We start from the raw sequence: 21,122 nt of genomic DNA, 5'->3' as shown, positions 1-21,122 counted from the left end.
TTATTTTTTAAAAAATATGATAAAGATAAACCTTTATAATATATACGGAGCAACGAATTACTGTTCCAATTTCTTATCTCTTAAAAGATTTAAGAGTCATCTAAATTCTGTATCAATTCTACAACAATTTTATAACAGATTACCCATACGAAAAAAGTACATAAAGGCTATAAAAAAAGGAACCCTGATATGGGACAAGGGACAGGTATGCCCATAGGGGACTCTCAACACACAACGCTATGCTTATAATTACTACACAAGAAATGGCATATGCTTATGCATATACATATATTATATGTATATATGTATGCGTCTATGTAGGCAATATATATATATATATATATATGTATGTATATATATATGTATGTATTAATGTACGCACACTGAAGTTTTAACGCCATGCGGATAAACGTGTATTCTCATTTTTTTTGTTTTACACTTGTCCTCTTTTACCATAGGTAAAAATCCCCCCCCTAAAAATTGAAGGGTACGATCCACCAAAAAAATGCTTATCTCCGCTAGTCAAAAATAGAAACAACCAATATCGAGGAAAATTTCAAAACTTGAAATCACACCGAGTAGAATTTCAAGACTAGAAAAGAGGCTTCTTTGAGTGTACCTTTTTTATTAACAATAAATGGATAAATAATTTCTCATATTAGTTCCCCATAAACATACATAAAAAATGCACAAAACGTTGTACAGGTGGAAAAAGTATAAATAGGATATTCATGTGTCGTAGTGTACTATATGATGCAGGTATAACTTCTCAAAACCTGTCTTCGTTGAAACAGCGATAAAATAGAAGTTCAATAAAAAAAGAAAAAAAGTAAAATAAATGTAAAGAGAAAGTTTTTTAAAATTATAAAACAACACAACCTTTAAAACTGTTTTTATTTTTAAAATTAAAAAAAAAAAAAAAAAAAAAAAAAAAAGTATAACCAAAACGATACCTATAGTATGCACATTTTAATTAAAAGTACTAATTGACATCAAAAATAATTGGGCAAAAAAAAAAAAAAAAAAAAAAAAAAGTGATATAGTAAATAGCTGTTTTACAAAGGGTAAACCATTGTATATGTATGTTACTTCTTATCTCATTTCTTTTATTTTAATTTGACTTAAAAACGAACTGTTCTTTTTAATTACAAAATGGCGAGCATAGCAAAAATGGGGGTATGTCAAATACTGCTCCTTTGTTCGTTATCAGTAGAGCGTGCGAAAACGACACACACACATACATGCACGTGCATTCGCACATTCGTACATTCATACATACAAGTATATTCACATATATCCGCATATATTAACACACTCGTATATATGTTGACTAAAAAACAAAATGAACACAAGTACACGCAAGGGAAACCTCTAGAGGTGTCAAACTCCGGGTGCGCACCCTGATGAAGAACGCTCATCACCTGAGAGTGCCCCCACTGGAAGAAGCTGCCATTCTCTCTTCCAAACCTTAACTACATGAACTACAACGTGTAGTGCAATTCATCGCGCGTGAAATTGCTGTCATTTAACTTTTCAAATGGCGGGTAGATGGGAACAAGACTATCCTGGTGTCCTATATAAACATTATTATATATTTTCCAATAAATTTCTCTAACCTTACGAGATGGGTGAAAAATGCCTTGAACTAGGTATTGAAAAATGATAGCAGGTCCTAAAGCTACTCTGAATCCATCAATAGAATCTATGACAGCTTGAATTAGATGTGGGGATGTTTCAAATATGTTAGGCCATACATAATTTAGTAAATGTATTAAAGCATCTTCACGATTAAACCCAAAGCAACCTAGTGCTAAATGTTTACATGCCCATGTAGCTATTTGTCTGTGAACTAGATCTCTATCCATTAATGCATGTTCTAATAATGAAACTACTGAGTATACATAATCCTTTGCTATTTCACCTATATATTCAAACATAAAGGATAAAGCTTTTAATACTCCATTCTGTACATTAAGATCTTGAGTTCTATATTCATTCATTAATGCAGCTAAGACAGAATAAGGTAAACAAGTATCAGCTACAATTGCTATTGCAACTGTAGTACATACTCTTAGTTGTCTTTCTTGAACTCTTAAATTATTTAATAAAACTGTTAAAACTTCAAATGGTCCTATAGTTCTAGCAATATAACCAAAAGTTTGAATAGTTGCTCTTCTAATTAATTTTTTATTCGATTTTAACAATTCTATTAGGTCAAAGCATATTCGATCCCATTCTTTTGGAGATACTAAATCACCTCCCTTATCTGCTATAATACCAATCAAGTCAATAACATTTTCTTGTACTTTTTCATGCCTATTTTTTAAAATTGGTGTTATTCTAGGTAGTAAATCTTTTATAGGTGGCGTCATATTCTGAACACCTAAAACTACAACTATACATTTAAGAGCTCTAATAATATTACCCAGTACCTCAGGATATTCTTCTCCTAAATATTCATACAGATATAAAGCTAGATGACCTAACATTTGTTGCTCACCACATATTTTTATTAATTTTGCAATTCTTGATATGAGATCAGCACTCTGTTGTCTTATTTTAGGTAATGGTGTATTTAATCGCCACCTGATTATACCAGCTATTTGTGGTAAGTACGGTTTCATTCTTAACTTTAATTTGTTTACTATCACATCAAATGAATTTAATAAAACATAATAATCATCTGATGCTTGTTCTTGAAATGCATATAAAATTCCATCTATTAATTGCTCCTCTAATTTCTGATCTATATCATCTACACCTAAATTATTAATAATGCTCTGAATAGTTTGCATTACCATTTTCCTGTACTGTTCAGATGGATCTTTTAAGTCATCAACAATTCTTGATATAACAAGAGCACCTCCAATTTTGTTAGCAATTTCGACGGTTGTTTCTACAATCAAGTTAAAATTTCTTTTATCATTACTATTTCTCATTACCCAAAATTTTTCAAAAAAAGGGTCAACAACTTCTTGATTAATATAATCCTTTTCAATTCCTTCTGTCTGTATACATTGCTTAACACATTTTAAGACAATTTTTTTCATTTCTTCATCGGGTGAATTGAACTCATTAATTAATATAATCATTACTTCTCTTGTGTAATAATTTGCATGATATGAATCCATTAACGGTATGATCAATCCTATAGCTTTTAAAAAGGCAGCAAGTAATTTACCTCTATATTCTGTTATCCCTTTCCATAGTGGTCTAAGTACAGAATCAAATGCTTCTATACCATATGGAGCTGCAGCCTCAGCTAATGCTGCTAATGCCAATGCAGTGATTGTTCGTACCTTTTGCTGTTCATCATGTAAACCGTGTGCTATTATATTAACCAATTGTTTCAAATGAGGAAGTACAGCACAACCCATCAAAATAGCTATCTGTTGAACTATTTTAATTCCTGTATGTCTTGCTTCCCAGTTCTTCTTAGATTGACAAACAGCCTTTAGAAATAATATCAAAGATGGTATTCCAAGTGCTGAAGCAACAACAGCAAAAGCTCTTGCTGTTGTATTACGAACATATTCATCTGGATGATCAATATCTGGTCTCATTATACCTATCATTGTAGCTAACCCTGCTGCTTTGGCTAAATTACTAATAATCTCTCTACCTTCTACTCTTGCATAATAATCTTCATCTATTAATAAAGGTTCAATAACAACCAATATTTTATGTACATATGGTCTTACTAAATCGTCTAGTTTAAATAAAATTCGATCAATTACCTTTACTAATAAATGCCTCTCTTGATCTTCTAACGTATTTTGCATCATTAATGGTAATATTAAATTAAATAATGTTTCTGGTCCTAACTCCTTTACCTTTTCTGTAATAGCTCTTAATGCTGTTCTACGTATTGATGGAGTACCATTCTTTATTTTTAATAATAATAACATGAACTTTCTTTCTTTTAACTCGTCTTGTGAAAGCTCTTCTTCATTCACATTTTGAAATAATTTATTAAAATAAATATAATCTTCATCCTTTAGTTGTATATATTTTAACTCACTTAAAACCTGTGGATTATTAATCTCGAAATATTTATTTTGCATAATATTACTATAATGTGTTTCTTCCTCTTGTTGGTTATTATTAACAGTAGGTATATCATAGAAGGGCGTGTTAATAAGAGTACTTTGCATATTGTTATTCATATATGGGGTTTGTACCATCTCCTTTTCTTTGCTCTCGTAAGGTGTACTCACCAAGTTGTTTACAATACCGCCAATCGCACTCATGCTGTCATTTTGCAATCCTGCGTTCTTACCAGGGAAGGTATCAGTAGCACCACTGCTACTAACAGTAACGTTGTTCACACTGAGCATTTGGTTCGTGCTAATAATGCCGCTCCTTCCTGCAGCGCTGTTATTACTTAAGAGTAGAGGTGTTCCCGCCATACTTTTAAACATGGCCTTTAATTTATTTTTCCGTAAAGTTTCATACTCCTCTGGAGGCTTCACAATTTCGTATCCCTCAGAAGGTAGCAATTCATTTAAATCTTCATCTGTTAAAGGTCTATTTCGAACATCCATTTCATTTTTTATTTTCATCTTAATAAGTGAGTCACCCTGTAATGAAGACGACAAACCCGTAGCCATAGGAGTAAACATGTTCGTATGATTACCCATATAAGGTGTATTAATGATTGTACCATTATTATTCGTAATTATGTATGGCGTACTACCCAACACATTATTATTATTACTACTATTGTTATTATTACTAATATTATTTCTGTTCTTATTAATATTATTGGCATCTAGGATAGCTATCTTTGGTGTCTTCATATCACTGGCGCCTGTATTATCTGCTGCACTGCCTTCGCCTATTTTATCCCATCTCGAAATTTTTTTTTTTTTTATATTACCATCATTTAATATAAATGGTGTGTCTACCCACTTGCTGGGTGCTGGGGTTGGCATGCTCCCGAAATTTATACTATTTTCCTCTTCTACATAATCCCATTTGCTCTTCGTACTTTCTTTCCTCAAGCCACTGCCTTCCCCCTTTTGCCTTGCAGCAACGGGGTCAGAAGAAGTGGGGCCAGTAGCAGCGGTACCAGTAGCAGCGGTACCAGTAGCAGCGGTACCAGTAGTAACGGAGCCAGTATCATTGCTCCCAGCATCACCACTGGCAATAGTAGCTATTCCAGTATAATACATGGATGTATCCACTCCATCGCCATTTGTCTTATTGATGGTATGCTCTCCTTCTGTATATCCCCACCTTAATTTTTTTTTCCTCGTTTCGTTAGTTGTAGTACCACTTGCACTACCTTTTTTACCATGAATAATTTTGTTCCTTTTCCCCTCATTATGTATTTCTTGCATTACATCTACATAAGTCCTTTCCTCAGGGGAAGGGCTTTTGTCCGAAAAAGGATCTGCTCTTCCTGGTGATAATATATAATCATATTTTTTTTTTTGAAATTCATTTTCTCTTTTTTTTATGGATTTATCTTTTACTAAACCTAAGCTTACATCATTTATATCATCATTATTTAATAACTCATTTTGTATTATTTCGTTTTTTAACTTGCTTATATTTACATCCTTATTATTACTCCTATAGTTCGAAAAGCTATCTCCATAATCGTCATTCAGTATTGGGTCTATTTCCTTTACATATTTAATATCACCTCCATTTAGTTTCTCGTTGCTGTAGTTTAAATTTCTATACACGTCCTTCCTGTCCAGTTCATTTCTCTTCGATCCCATTATATATTGCTTCGAAGTGTGCGAAAACAAATTACTTGCGCGAAAAATTTGAACGATGCGTCTGTATTATAAACGCGTGCTGCCATGCATACATATGTACATGCATATATTCTTACATATGTACGTGCATATATTCTTACATATGTACATGCATATATTCTTACATACGTACATGCATATATTCTTACATATGTACATGCATATATTCTTACATACGTACATGCATATATTCTTACATATGTACATGCATATATTCTTACATACGTACATGCATATGTTCTTACATACGTACATGCATATGTTCTTACATATGTACATGCATATATTCTTACATATGTACGTGCATATACATGTAGTTAATAATCCTTGTGACTAGGTACCTATCCTGCATAGCACGTTCACATTTGCTTTTTCAACCTCTCCGCAATTTATGTACGTATGCATGTACGTATATATGCACGCATATATGTATGTATATCTATTTATATACGGTTCGTATTATGAATACTTTGCGCAGTGTACATGCTACACGTTCGTTACTATTTACATATACGTTTACACTCACGTTTATACGTATAAATGCGCAAATTTGTATATATTACTATGCATATTGTAGTAGGTTTCCCTAATATTTTCACCTCAAGTAGCTTGTACACTTTTGAGCTCCTAGCAAATGCCCGTTTTGAATTCCTCTAAACTCTTTTTTATACGTTAAGCTAACAAGTAACAGGGGGGGGGGAAAAAGCATGAAATAATAAATTAAAATAAAATCCAAGAATACTCAAGTGAATATACTCCCATTAGCATGTTCATGCTTGTAAGTAATAATATGAATATACGTACTTATATACGAATATTTACTTTAACATACGTATACATATATATTTATATGTACATATGTATTTATAAATACATATATATTTACATGTACAATTTTATATATACATATTTATATATACATATTCGTATATACATATTCGTATATACATATTCGTATATACATATTCGTATATACATATTCGTATATACATATTCGTATATACATATTCGTATATATCTTTTTTGGGAGAAAAAAAAAAAAAAATAATACTACATAGGAAATTTAAAAAAATAAATATGGTCAAATATTTAACAGCATCATAATTAATTACTATTCTTGCAAAAAGAAAAATAAATTTTTACTTAAAATATTATATGCATGACGATTTTATAAAAAAAAAAAAAAAAAAAAAATTTCAACGTTGTGGGTGATATATATATATATATATATTTTTTTTTTTTTTCAAATAAATAAAATAATTAATAAACCTGTTAAAAAAAGAGTTACACCTTAACCATATTTTTACAAGCCTAGTAGGTAATACATAATTAAAAACATATGTATATGTAATTATTAATCATATGAAGAAATCAATTAAAGGGATGTATATGAAAACTGAATATTTTCATTTTGTATAAGCTTATTTATAATACGTGCAAAAGAACTTCAATTTAGGGGAAGAAATGAAAAAGTGCGGCATGTACTAGTTGACATGGTCGCTCCTATGTACTAGTATATATACATATGTATGTTTGCTTGTATGCGCGTATGTTTGTATGTTTATGTGTATACGAACATGTATAAGCACATGTATAAGTATTATTCCTCTTGTACGCTTACCTTTTAACAGTGACAAAGATACTATTTTTTGCATATAGTAGTCTATATATATATATATGTGTATACATACATAGGGGTACACATATATTGCTCGCCCATTAATAATCATCTACCCCCCTCCACCCAATTTGCACGCGTTGACGACCCTTTTCTCAATATCCGCAGGGCTATTTTTTTTTTTAAGTACATGAAATAAAACTGCTTTTAAATTACGAAAAAGGACATTATATAACAATTATTTTTTGTTTATTCCAATGTGAAGCTCCTAATATAACACGACTAAACCTTTTTAACTTTTTTTTTTTTTAAAAAAATATATAAATTAAGGAAAATTATTTATAATTATCAAAGGAGAGAACTCCTACGTGTACACATATTTGTATGTACGTGTATATTACTTATATATGTATATGTAATTGCTTCTTTTTTTTTTTTTTTTTCACTCCCCCCTCCCCAATCCATTCAACAACAAACAAGCAATAAATTTTCTTGCCGTAAAGCAGTGGTAGTCCTGTTAGACCATAATATATAAAACTGCGTAATTTCTGAACACCCACCATTTAGCATTATATAAGTGGAGTTATATGTGTGTTGTTGTGCAGGCGTATAGATGCCCATTAACACGCGCATATGTACATATGTATATGAATGTGTGTAGGTGTGTAAGCTTGCGTAGAGAAACGGAAAAAAGTACGTAGAAACTGCAAAACTGAATATCTGCAAACGTGCAAAAGGATGATTGTTAAGGTATTTGATAAGATATACATCAGCAATGTATACAACGCAAATGAAATATATCAACTAATAAAATTAAACATCGGTGGTGTTCTTACCTGCTTTGGGTGTAAGAGCATTGAATGGTGCCATCATAATGCCGATGAAAAACATAAAGTATTTTACAAAGACAAATTTATAAATTGCAAAAGCGAATTGTTAAGAAATATAAATGATAATTTTGTAGGAGATGAACATTCAAATGACATTCCTGCAAATAGTAGAAATGATGGAAATGCTGTAACATTAAAATGTAATGATGATTGTAATGATGGCGATGAGAAGAATACGGATCATACAACTCCATCTCATTTAAGGGATGATTCACAAGAGTTAGTTTCCAGTACCTCGGCTCACTACGACTACATAGTATATCCATACGAAATTTTAAATAGCAAACTTGATAATAGTACGATCAATGATTATGTAAAGGCAATGCTTCACCTAAGTGATGATACTGAAATTGATTATGTTGTTAATGCAGAGGAAAGCGAAATTGACTACGGACCCACAAAAAGGCAAAGAGACTTAGATAACGAAAAAGGAAGTACTCAAGTAAAGGGAGAAGAAGTGAAGGCATTGGTAGAAGAGAAAGACGACTTATACTTGTGTAAGGACGAAAAAGTGGAAGAATATCCTAATGACAATAATCAGAACGAGAAGAATGAAAAGTTATGTAGAATTATGAAAAGTAAAGACGTTTTGAAAGAACAGATAGCTAAAGAAGATTTACCTTCAGAGCCGGTTAGTTACAAAGACAACTCAAAGGAAGACGCAGGCAGAGAAGCAGCAACAGGTTCAACATCAAACGCAGCCATAAACGGAGCCACAGAAGGAATGATACAAAATGTGTGTGAACTAAATAAATCATTAAGGGAAAAGGAAAAAACAGTTTCCATTAATAATATATACAAAATGAAACATATGTATATAAACATACTAGACACGTTTGATGAAAATATACTAGACCATATAGAAAACGCACATGCATTTATCGATGATATAATTTCAGAGAATAAAAATATACTTGTTCATTGTATGGCTGGAATATCTCGTTGTTCTTCCATTATTTTATCATATGTTTCTAAAAAAAATAAAAAAGGAATCAACAAAAACTTGTCTATCCTCAAGAGTAAATACCCCTTTGCTCATCCGAATGAAAACTTTTACCGACAACTCCTTCTTTATGAAAAGATGAATTACACACTAGATGTAACCACAAAAAAAAAATTAAAATAAGGAAAGCCCAGATTGTAACAAGAGACCCGTCTTTAATTTTATTTAGTTTTGCTTTTTCGTCCTTTCATACGTTCATTTTTTCGTATTTTATCCTTACGTTTTTTTATTTTTTATTCTCCATCTTCATGTTCTTTACGTTCTTCGCGTTCTTCTATTTCTTCTCATTCTTCTCATTCTTCACTTTTCATTTTTTTTTTTTTTTTATTTATTTTATTGAGTTCGCGGTAATTCCACTTATCCTTATGCTCCTTCCCCTATAATAACTACATTAACACTTTTCATTTTTTCTTCTGCATTTTTTGAAACGACAAAATTGTCTTCCACGCATATCTAATCTATCAAAGGGAAGTACAGAGTTCCACAATGCATATAAAAAAATAAAATTTGATAGAAAATTTCTTGAAGATTTAAAGCTGTTCAATTTAAAAAACGAAAAAGAGCCCACATACAAGTTTCGGTGCAAGTAAGTTCACAAATTACGTGTTCGAATTTTTCTACATTCTGCTTTGAAATGTTTGTAAAATTTTCCCACTTCCGCCATGGCACGTACGTGCATGCATATATATATTATGTGTGTATGGATTTATATGTATATGGCAGCGCTACGACTAAAATTTTACTCAGCTTAAACTCATACCCCCCTTTTCTGCAGGTTTTGCAGATATGCTCTCTTCAGTGATAACGACATCATTGAACATGATCTAGACAAGTGCAAAATAAAGAAAAACGTAAGGAAATAGAAAAGGAAAATTAGTTTATTGTATGAACAAAAATGGAATTATATTGTAGCCCCAACTGCATTTCTCATTCGTGAGTATCATCATTGTCATATATTTTATTTTTTTTTTTTATTTTTTTTTTTTTTCCTTTTAAATAGTATGGCAATTGCTGCACAAGCATTTTTATAGAGAAGAAGGAATGGCTGTTAACGGAGGGCACCTTAAAGGGAGTGCTTTATTGTCCTAATGCTAATGTTATATAACTTAACAAGAACAATTTTTCGACATGTCAAAATGGGCATAGTTCGTACGTTTGCATATTTGTATATTTATATGACCGCATGACTACATTCTTGCTTTTTTTTTTTTTTTTTTTTTTGTCAGTGTAACATAAAACTAGGCAAGTGGTCATGGAACGGCATATGTTGTTCATGTGGTTATCTGCAAATTCCCGCTTTTATGGTTAGTTTATCGGTCCGTGTGTATGTGCATATATTGACATATGTATGCTTGTATATATGCACATAATTCGTCATTAAGACCAACAAGTAAGCTTTAAAAAAAAAAAAAAAAATTCTTCAGTCTATTTATTCCTCCTATTTGCAGGTAAACACATCAAACGTTGATCGCATGCGCATTAATACTATTTGAACAAGAACAATGTAATTCAAGAAAAGGAAATATAATTTACAAATGAATTAAATAAAAAAATTGTGTTTTACTATTTTTTTTTTATGTTACACATGCGTTAAGATCATTTTCGAAAAATTTGTGCTTTCTCAAAAAAGTGGAAAACAGACAAATAAGTAATCAACTGAATAAGCAAATACCTAATCAAATAATTGATCAGATGAGTAAGTACGTAATCAAATAATTGATCAGATGAGAAAGTACGTAATCAAATGAATGATCAAGTGAATAAGCAAATAGGTAATCAAATAAATGTTTAATTAAATAAACATATACGTAAATAGCTACATAAACAGGCACGTAAATAAATATATATATATATATATATATATATAGTGTGCATTTATGATGAACCAACAGTAAAAAGGCTAAAAAAGTTTAAACTCGTGAACTCTCAATCTGTGTGGTGTGCAGTTCCTCAAGTGAAGCTAGCCAAAAGTTACATAACCAAACGTAGCTTTTTTTTTTTTTTTTTTTTTTTTTTTTTTCTCCTCTATAATTCTTCATTTTTCATGTCCAACAATTTTATTCTCATATCGGAGTCAACGATGGGGGAACTTCTTCCTTCTTTTTTTAAAAAAAGAAAAACGAATAAAAACAAAATAAGACAAAATAGGGAAATATAAGGTAATATATGGCAAAATAAGGCAAAATGATGTAAAACAATACAAAATGCATTTTAGCTGAACTGTTCAGGTAATTTTTGCGTGTATAGATAATTGTGCAGGTGACAAAAAATAATCATATTTCTTACCTGGAAACCTTTTGTCAAAACCTACTTCCAAGAAATCAATCTCTTTTTGTATCAAAAAATAAGTAACTAGATCTTCAGTTACAGCTATGGGAATATTTCGAAAAGTAAAAAATGATCAATTTTGATGAAACATTTAAGTAATATGTAAAAAAAATTAAACTCAATGAAACGAATATAATTTGGGGAAGACTTAAAAGGAACAGTCATAAGGAAAAAATAAAAAAAATTAAACAGAACAAAATAAAACAAAACGAAACAAATTAAAATAGTACTAAACAAAATAGCACTAAACAAAATAAAGAATAAAGCAAGTTAAGTATTCGCTGATATTACACCATTTCATTTTAACCTTTATTTTCGTAAAAGCACGTAAATATTCCTGCCCCTGTTTTCTTAAGCTGAACATGAAGCATCGCATTTTGTAATAAGGTCATGTACTTCTCTCCCAGTTTCATAAGCTCCAGATGATTTAAATATTTATTCTAAAAAAAAAAAAAAAAAAAAAAAAAAAAAAAAAGGGGGTTGAAAAGTCGTTATACGTTTAATGAAAAAATAGTTTTATGTAATTCACAATCAATGTAGAAAAACGTTTAAGAAGTCGTCCGCTAGATCTTCAACTAGCAAACCGGTGTGCTCATTTACGCGAGCTTGCTCAAAGACACATGTGCACATGCCCCTCATTATTTTATACGTTCAGTTATGCGCATGTGGGGCGGTATGCATGTATGTATATGCGCTTTTTTGCAAGTGTGCGCTCACGTATTCGTTGTCCACTCTGACATAAAGGTATATCTGAGTAATGTAATTGTAGGAGTCCTTGTAAGCTATATCTTCAATGTCTGCCACACGGCAAGTACATTGTTTGCAGATATTACAGTTGTGTTTGTGTGTGTATATATATACGTGTGGATACGCATTTGTATATGTACGTATGTGCATACACATATTTACATATATATGGCAAACTTAATTGCGAGTAAATTTTACATGCACAAACGAACTATGACGCTGTAGAGGATTTAAAAGTTAGTTTACTTTCTATATCATCCTCTAACCCGCTAAGGTCTAACTCTTCCATGTCTTTTTCAAAATCGCGGTTAGCAATATCTCCACTACCGCGTTCATTTATCGGATCACTCCAAGTACTGATCAAATGTGTTATCATTAATAAAAAGAGTAAATGATATATTTTCATTTTAAAGGTTGAAAATTTTCTAATTAAAAAAGGTATACACACATGTACATATGATGAAGTATTAATTTAATTTGACTGCTCAGTAATTTTACCCACAAAAAAAAAAAAAAAAAATTAATAAAGATTAATGAAGATTAACTCAGATTAACGCAGATTAACTCAGATTAGTGAAAATTATCCCAAATTAATGAAGACTAGCCCAAAATAATGTAAAATTAATTATTAAAAACATGAAACATGATAGAAGATTGAAAATCGGAAAGGGCATATATTCAAAAAGTCCACATAAAAAAAAAAAAAAAAACAAAAAAAAAAAAAAAAAAAAAAAAAGTAAAAAAAAAAAATAAAAAAAAAAAAAAAGCCTTCAGAAATGAATACACCTTCATTCATATAAAAATGTGTATATACAAAAAAGGGAAAAAAAAAAAGAGGAAAAAATTATTGGCAAGGAGGATATACAAGCACGCAGAGAAGAACATCATGTTTTATAATGCTGGGGCCAGATGAATAATATTGAAAAAGTGAAATGGAATGAAATAATATAATACAAAATGATGCAAAATAATACAAAATAATACAGAATAGTACAAATTAGTACAAATTAGTACAAATTAGTACAAAATAGTACAAAATAGTACAAAATAGTACAAATTAGTACAAAATAGTACAAAACAAACGAAAAAGTAAATTAAAAAATAAGAAAGCGCACACGTATTAGTTAAAAACAGGGGGAAGCATAAAAGGCCATACATACATATATGTATATATATGGTATTATACCCTTCGGTCCATCATTAGTGATATTTACGTAAACACATACATACATACACATCCAAATGTACACATATTTTATGCCCTGCCGAAAAAGCCAACGATACACCTATACAACACAAGGTGCGATTTGCCTTAGACACTTGTTTTTCCTTGTAGGTGCAAAAGCACGAGTTAATACATATATATACATATTTGTTGGACTGTACTTTTTTGGATGTCTATACCAACTCATAAGAATTGTTTCACCCAGGGGTGGGATTTCACCTCCTCCGCCGAGATCCTCTCTTCCGCAGTTCTACTACATAGCTGATTGTGCAAAAAAAAAAAAAAAAAAAAAAAAAAAAAAAAATTAGCTGAGACGAATGAACAGGGCACAAATAAAATAAACAATTAAAAAAAAAAAATATTATAAAAATTAAAAAACGCCAAAACGTATAGAAGCATCGACGTTAAGAATATAATGATATGGTAACGTAAAATGTCAAAATTTCTCAATTTAGCGAAGCATTTATGAGGCATACAAAACGACATTCTCACATTTCCCACGTGACAAAAAAAAAATTATATGAACATGTTTGAATTTTGAAGTTTAAAGTCTCAAGTTTGAAGTTCGAAGTTTAGGCTGTTTCTTTTCTTTTCTTTTTTTTTTTATCGAGCTATTTCATGAATGACTGTGTGAATGTAAGTAGATAATTCAGCATTACTTTCAGAATCAATTCTCGAGCTTGTGAGGAAATGGATTTGGGAAAATGAAAATTTAGCTCCTTAATTTGGTCGAATATCCTCTCCTAAAAAAAAAAAAAAAAAAAACATATACGTACACACACATATATGTATACATGTACGTATATATGTATATTTATATGTATACATGTACGTATATATGTATATTTATATGTATACATGTACGTATATATGTATATTTATATGTATACATGTACGTATATATGTATATTTATATGTATACATGTACGTATATATGTATATTTATATGTATACATGTACGTATATATGTATATTTATATGTATACATGTACGTATAAATGTATATTTATATGTATACATGTACATATAAATGTATATTTACATGTATATGTGTATATATGCGTGTGCATATTTAGCATTAATGCTTTTGCTCGTGCATTGGGCACCTCCACACATGCATCGGGGCTCACCTGCGTATCGTCCGTGAAGGGAGGGAATCCAGCTAACAGCTCAAAAATTACAATACCTAGACACCACAAATCTACATTACAGTCATACGGAATTTGATTAATAATCTCAGGGGGCATATAGTCAACTGTTCCACAAAATGTACTTCTCTTTTGTCGTTTATTTTTTAATTGACAAGAGAAACCAAAATCCGCCAGTTTTATAACTCCATACTTGTAAATTTTTTGAGTAAAATAATCATCTGAATAATGAATGAGTATATTATCAGGTTTTAAATCACGATGAATAATATTGAAATTATGTAAATAGGACAAGGCGTCAGCAATCTGGTAGATATATAAAGCTACTTGCTCTTCTTGCATTGGTTGAGTTATTAGTTTCATTTTATTTCTTATTGATCCACCATTTGCTAACTCTAGTATTAGAAATAAGCGTGTTTTATCTTCAAAATATGCAATCAATTGTAATATATTAATATGATTTAAACTTGCCTGTATAATAATTTCTTTTAAAACTTGTCTTTCTATATTTAATGTCTGAATAGTTTCTTTTGCCATTACTTTTAATGCAACCTGTTCATTTTCTTTTTTTATTATAGCCTTAAAAACTAACCCAGTTCTTCCATTTCCTATGGGATGTTTATCAACGATAAAATCGTCTTGCTCGTATTTTCTTTCATTCTGTTTTAAATTAAAAGCAGACAAGGGTTGTAACATCATGTTCGCATCGTCGTTATCATCGTCATCATTTAGTATGTCTTTTATTTTGTTTTTATTTTTGTCTTCTCTCACCTCCTCTTCTTCCTCCTCTCGTTTCCCTTTTTGCTGTCCTCCCTGTTGATCAATTTCTTTTCTTTTTTTTTTTTCTTGAGCTAGCCATTCGAAATACGAAATTTCTTTTTTTTCATTATTACTAGACGATCTGATCGAAAAATCCTTATCGGAGTTGTTACTATCGCTTTGTTTCAAAATTTTTCTATTGTTATCACAGCTGTTGCTTTGTTTTCTCAGTATACCTTCGTTGTATTTCATCTCATTAGTATGTTCTACCTTTTTATCATTACTCAAAAAAAAAATATTACTATTACTATAATGATCAAAGCTTCTCCTCTTTTTGATGTTTCTTGGGGGAATGGAGTTACTTTTTTTTTTTTTTTTTTTCTGACTTCTTTTGTGCTTTTTCATTCCTTCGCTGATTACGTCTTTACACATGTGTCCGTTATCTCCCCTATGTACGCTTTCGTCAACGTTCCGGTCAACGTTTTGGTTAACGTTTTGATCAACTTCTCGATCAATGCCTCGATCAGTGTTTCCCTTTTCAGTGTTTCCCTTTTCTATGCCACCTCCGTTACCACGTCCAACCTGCATGCATTTACTAATCTGTCCATGGTGCGCATATTTCTGCTTCACTGGTATACTATTATTCCCTTTTTGATTGATTCCTTTCCTCTTTGCATGCACAGTCGAAGATGTGTAACTTCCTTTACCTACTACATCAACATTTTTTTTTAATCCATTGTAGTCCTTGTTTCTGTTTTGAGTGATAGAAGAAGTAGCTTCCTTCTTTGAGATGAAGATATTTTTACATGATCCTATCACAGTAGTGGTATAACAACAACTACTAGTACTACTACTACTACAAGTATTATTATTTCCTCCCTTGCCCTTTATATACATTTTTCCCTTATCTGCTTCTTCATTTTTATTTAATTTTAAACTTTTGCTATTTGATATATTCCATTTGGGTGTATATTTCAAGGTCATACCATTTTTACTTTTCCCATGCAAAAAACCTTTTAAGCTTTTGTCGGATGTACTTCTAGTGGTGCTTCTACTCATTTCTTTGCTATAATATGTCTTTTTATCTATATTATTGCTATTATTATTGTGTATTGCCGTTTTTTGGGTAATACTATTAGGGTTAGATTCTTTAGCTATTACTTTATTTCCCCCCTTTTCTTCTACATGCTCATTCAACATTTTATCGTTCTTTCTTTCACTGGAAACCAATTGGATGTTGTCCATGTTCCTATTTCTCTCTTCACCTATTCTCATTTCTCTATTTTCAGTCAGATCATCCATCAAATTTTCCTCTTTTTCCACTAAATATACAGACTCTTCCGTTTTAGCCTGACGACATTTAATCTTCAATTCTTCTTCATTATATATTTCGTTACTCTCTGTTCCTTTCTCTGCCTCATTTGATGGAAAATTATCACTACATTTTTTATCCTCTTCAAGACACACCTTATTTTCTTCTTCCTTATGTTGAATTGCTAAATTTTTATTTGCATGAACACGTTCATAATTCTTTTTTTTTTGGAGTAAATTGGTATAACTTTTATATTTTTTCCTTCCTACCACATTATTCTCGATTGAGGACGTGTTACTACTATTCACTGCAACTGCAACTGCAACTGCAACTTTTTTACGTGCGTATGCTGCAAGGGGTTTGCTAGTACTATGAACATTTTTGCATTTATTTGCATCATTTGCACTGCACTTGGAATTGCTACTAACATTACTCCTTCTGTCGTTTCTGTCGTTTCTGTTGCTTCTGTTGCTTATGTTGCTTATGTTGCTTATGTTGCTTCTGTTGCTTCTGTTGCTTCTGTCGTTTCTGTCGTTTCTGTCGTTTCTGTCGTTTCTGTCGTTTCTGTCGTTTCTGCTTCTTTCAGTGCTGACCTTACCAGATGTTGTGTTTGCTCTACTGACCCCGTTCATTTTATGGCTGTACAAATTTGAGGTCTTATAGGTTTCTTTAAAGTCTTTCTTTACAGTCTTAATGTTACTGCTAATGTTTTTCCCAAGTAAAATGCTTCGACGTTTGGATGAGATGGTACAAGCTGCAGAGGGTTTGTCCCTAGTGCAAATTGGCACGCATATATTACTTGTTAAATCTTTTGTCCTTTCCTGTTTGCTATTATTCATAGGGTCGATGTTTATTCTTCTACTACGTAATTTCACTAATTTTTCTTTTTCTAACTGTGAATTAGTATCTTCATTCCTATAATTTTGTGCATTATGTAACCCTTGCATGTTTGTGCAGTTGTGCTTCTCTAAATTTTCATTAAGTGCATTGACTGTCTTATGTTTATCTGTCCATGTAATTTCATTGTTCATTATATGAGTTGTTTGTTCTGCTAATTTTTTTTTGTATTTATCTCTTATTTCACTGAAAAGGGTAATTTGGTTATAACCTTTTTCCTTCTTTCTGTTCTTTTCACTCAAGTCATATATGTTATTGTCCATGTTATGACTATATAGTGGGTATACTACGTTTATGCTTACCTCTTTTTCTACTTCATTTTCGTTGCAGTTATCATTGTCAAGCGATTTACTATTCTCTATATTTTGATTTCTATTACTGAATTCTTCCACTGTATCTTCTTCAACTTGATTAGCATTTTGATCTCTTTCTAAATTATTACAAGTAGTATCAGCACTAATAACAATTTCGCTAATCTCTCTAGTGTTTTCCTTGCTAACCCTTTCGCTTCTAATATCTAAACGATTATTTTTGTAACTACTTTGTGATTTGTCACCTGAACATGTGCATAAACTAACACCAAGAGGTTCATAGGCCACTGAGTTATTTTTCTCACGTGGGTTACTTAACACACTGCGCTCATTTTGTCCATTGAGCTCACTTCTTCCATTGCACTCACTTCTTCCATTGCACTCACTTCTTCCATTGCGCTCACTTCTTCCATTGCACTCACTTCTTCCATTGAGCTCACTTCTTCCATTGCACTCACTTCTTCCATTGCGCTCACTTCTTCCATTGCACTCACTTCTTCCATTGAGGTCACTTCTTCCATTGCACTCACTTCTTCCATTGAGCTCACTTCTTCCATTTGGTTCATTCACATGCTGTGTCTGTTGTTCAAGCGTCGTACTGACAACACCACGAGAATTTTTCATTCTGTTGAACACGTTTTCATTTATGCTCACTTGAGTGCATTTTCGGAATGCTTCTACTTCACTGTTTGTATCTTGATCTCCCACCTTTGTAGTAAAGTCGTTTGTATTGCTCCTACCACGTAAATCATTTCCCTTTTTTGCCTGAACATGTACAGGAAAATAATGATCCTTTGATGTTACGTTATTGCAGGAGATATTTTTTGCTCTGCCTTCTCCACGTTTCTCCATAATACCGATGATATTAAAGCTTCTACTTTCCTGCTCTGAAAACCTGTCCCTATTCGATATGTTATGTGCATTCGATACATTAGACACACTCGACACGTTTAATACATTCGCACTGAGTGTTTGGTTAACCACTTGTAGTCTACCTGTTTTGTACTGTTTGCCCTCTTCACACATATACACATCATCAAAAAGAAACTCCTTTCCATTTACCCTTTTACTTGTATTTATTGATATATCCCCTTGGACATCCATTTTTCCCATTTTACTTCTAAAATGTTCATACTTAAAATTTCTCTTTTCATCATCATTACACAGGTGAGTATTTCTTTTGACATATTTAATATTATTGCTATTTACTATACTTCCATATTTTTCAACAATATCATATTTTTGATCCTTCCGAATTGTACTAACACCAAAGGGTTCTATAACATTATAACGCTCCTTGTATTTATCTTGTCCTTTTGTGTCCATTTTTTTGTCTTTTGATCTTGAAACTCCTTCTCCTTCTTCTACGCCCTTGTTACTTGCTACAGGTAGGTTTTCCAACGGAAAATTGGGAGGGTCCGCCCCTTCTTCGTCCTTCATCCGTTCCCCTGCTTCTACTTCCGCTTCTACTGCTTCAATTGCTTTTACTCCTACTACTTCCACTGCTTCTATTTCCATCCCTACTTTTTGCGCTACTGCCCCATCCATATGATTCATCCGTAACATACGCATTTTCTCAGTATTTCCCTTCGACCTCTCCGCGTTCTCTCGATTCATGTTAGCGTTCAAATAATTACCCGATCGGTTTGCATCCCTATTATAACTACAGCCATATTTATCAAGTGAATAATTGCATTTTTTATTTTGTCCATCCAACGCTTCTTCCCTTTCCATTTTTCTCTTATAAAATGAATCTAGACCCTTGTTGTTGCTTCGCTTTACATTTACATCAAACATATCATGTACCTTATTTATATCTTCCATATGGTTCATATTGTCCATATGGTTCATAACTTCTATATGGTTCATATCGTTCATATGGTTCATATGGTTCATATGGTTCATATCGTTCATATGGTTCATATCGTCCATATGGTTCATATCATCCATATGGTTCGTATCGTCCATATGGTTCGTATCGTTCATATGGTTCGTATCGTCCATAACATTCATATCGCTTTTATACCTAATTCTGCTATGCTCCGCTGCGGAAATGATGTTCGTTTTGCCTGAATTGTTCAGGATATTTCCTACCTTTTCACCAATAAAATGTTCATTATTTTTTGTTTTCATTCGGCTACCAGTACTAGTACTAATACTAGTATCTTTGACATCACTGCTATTACTTTTACCGCATCTAACATAAATAGGTTGATTATGACTGCATGTACTTTTGTTATTACCCCTGCTGGAATTGTTAGTGAAAGCGTTCTTCATTTCGATAGCTTCATTATTCTCTTTACTTTTCTCGTCTCTTTCATTTTTTGAAAAATTGCAAAGTGAGTTTTTATTCTTGTTTACTAAATTTGTAGTCCTACTGGTTAGAAATCTTTTTTCACTATTTACATTTTTATATCTTGGAGTTTTATTTCTACTAATAGAATTTGGAAAATTATATCTCTTGTCCATATATGATTTTGCTTCATTGTGTTTTACTTTTATATTGGTGTTAATTTTAAAAATATTATCATCAACATAATTTTTTTTTTTTTTTTTTGGTTTTTGCGCATCCTCTATTTTTTCATAATTTACACCTTTTGTACCCTCGTTCATATTTAATTTAATGTAAAATATGATATGCTGTTATGCTTTAGTCGATGTGCTTTTTGTTGTTGTTCATATAAAGAGCTCACATTTCGGGCTTCAAGTCAATAATACATTAGTTTGTCCGTGGAGGTGTGTACATATGTACGTGCTTACGTTATCTGCTTACGGTATTTGCTTATGTATTTGTCTGCTCACGTATTTATGTATATGTGTATGTATTCATATATACATTCACATGCTCTCGGTATTTACACAGCAAGCATATCTAACGAACTTGCAACATACAAATTGGTACTCATAAATATACGTAAAATTAATAAATAGGTATATACATATATATGTATATATGTATGATTAGACGTATTCATGGGCGCAAATGTAGATAGGTGTATATAAATACCTCTCGAAATTTCACTCATTTCGACTCTTATTTGTATAACGAAGCTTTACACATATATATATATACATTTTTTCTTTTTTTTTTTCTTATTTTTCTTTTTCTTTTCTTT

The 21,122-nt window shown here is 31.5% G+C and overlaps 4 protein-coding genes across 4 annotated transcripts; 2 read left to right on the top strand and 2 right to left on the bottom strand.

Annotated features, from left to right (window-relative positions):
• Positions 1–16: 16 nt before the first annotated feature.
• MKS88_002508 (uncharacterized protein) lies at positions 17–596 on the top strand (the record flags this gene model as incomplete). The annotated part of the gene is made up of 2 exons (XM_067215524.1): positions 17–205; positions 459–596. The coding sequence occupies 2 exons, from the start codon at positions 17–19 to the stop codon at positions 594–596; spliced, it is 327 nt and encodes a 108-aa protein (XP_067073942.1).
• An 885-nt stretch (positions 597–1,481) lies between these two features.
• Positions 1,482–5,729, bottom strand: MKS88_002507 (splicing factor 3B subunit 1; the record flags this gene model as incomplete). Its single annotated transcript, XM_067215523.1, has 1 exon — positions 1,482–5,729. The coding sequence occupies one exon, from the start codon at positions 5,727–5,729 to the stop codon at positions 1,482–1,484; it is 4,248 nt and encodes a 1,415-aa protein (XP_067073941.1).
• A 2,395-nt stretch (positions 5,730–8,124) lies between these two features.
• On the top strand, positions 8,125–10,772 carry MKS88_002506 (dual specificity protein phosphatase; the record flags this gene model as incomplete). Its single annotated transcript, XM_067215521.1, has 6 exons — positions 8,125–9,375; positions 9,747–9,865; positions 10,064–10,130; positions 10,280–10,375; positions 10,506–10,583; positions 10,728–10,772. The coding sequence occupies 6 exons, from the start codon at positions 8,125–8,127 to the stop codon at positions 10,770–10,772; spliced, it is 1,656 nt and encodes a 551-aa protein (XP_067073940.1).
• A 532-nt stretch (positions 10,773–11,304) lies between these two features.
• On the bottom strand, positions 11,305–20,619 carry MKS88_002505 (OMD protein; the record flags this gene model as incomplete). The annotated part of the gene is made up of 9 exons (XM_067215520.1): positions 11,305–11,378; positions 11,566–11,649; positions 11,915–12,047; positions 12,325–12,404; positions 12,601–12,710; positions 13,589–13,683; positions 13,781–13,840; positions 14,239–14,322; positions 14,686–20,619. 9 exons carry the CDS (start codon positions 20,617–20,619, stop codon positions 11,305–11,307), a joined length of 6,654 nt encoding a protein of 2,217 aa, XP_067073939.1.
• Between the last annotated feature and the right edge of the window lie 503 nt (positions 20,620–21,122).

Source organism: Plasmodium brasilianum, chromosome 8 (assembly GCF_023973825.1).
Source record: "Plasmodium brasilianum strain Bolivian I chromosome 8, whole genome shotgun sequence".
Lineage (NCBI taxonomy): Eukaryota > Apicomplexa > Aconoidasida > Haemosporida > Plasmodiidae > Plasmodium > Plasmodium brasilianum.
The sequence above is the reverse complement of the archived record's forward strand: the minus strand, read 5'-3'. Positions and strand labels throughout refer to the sequence as shown.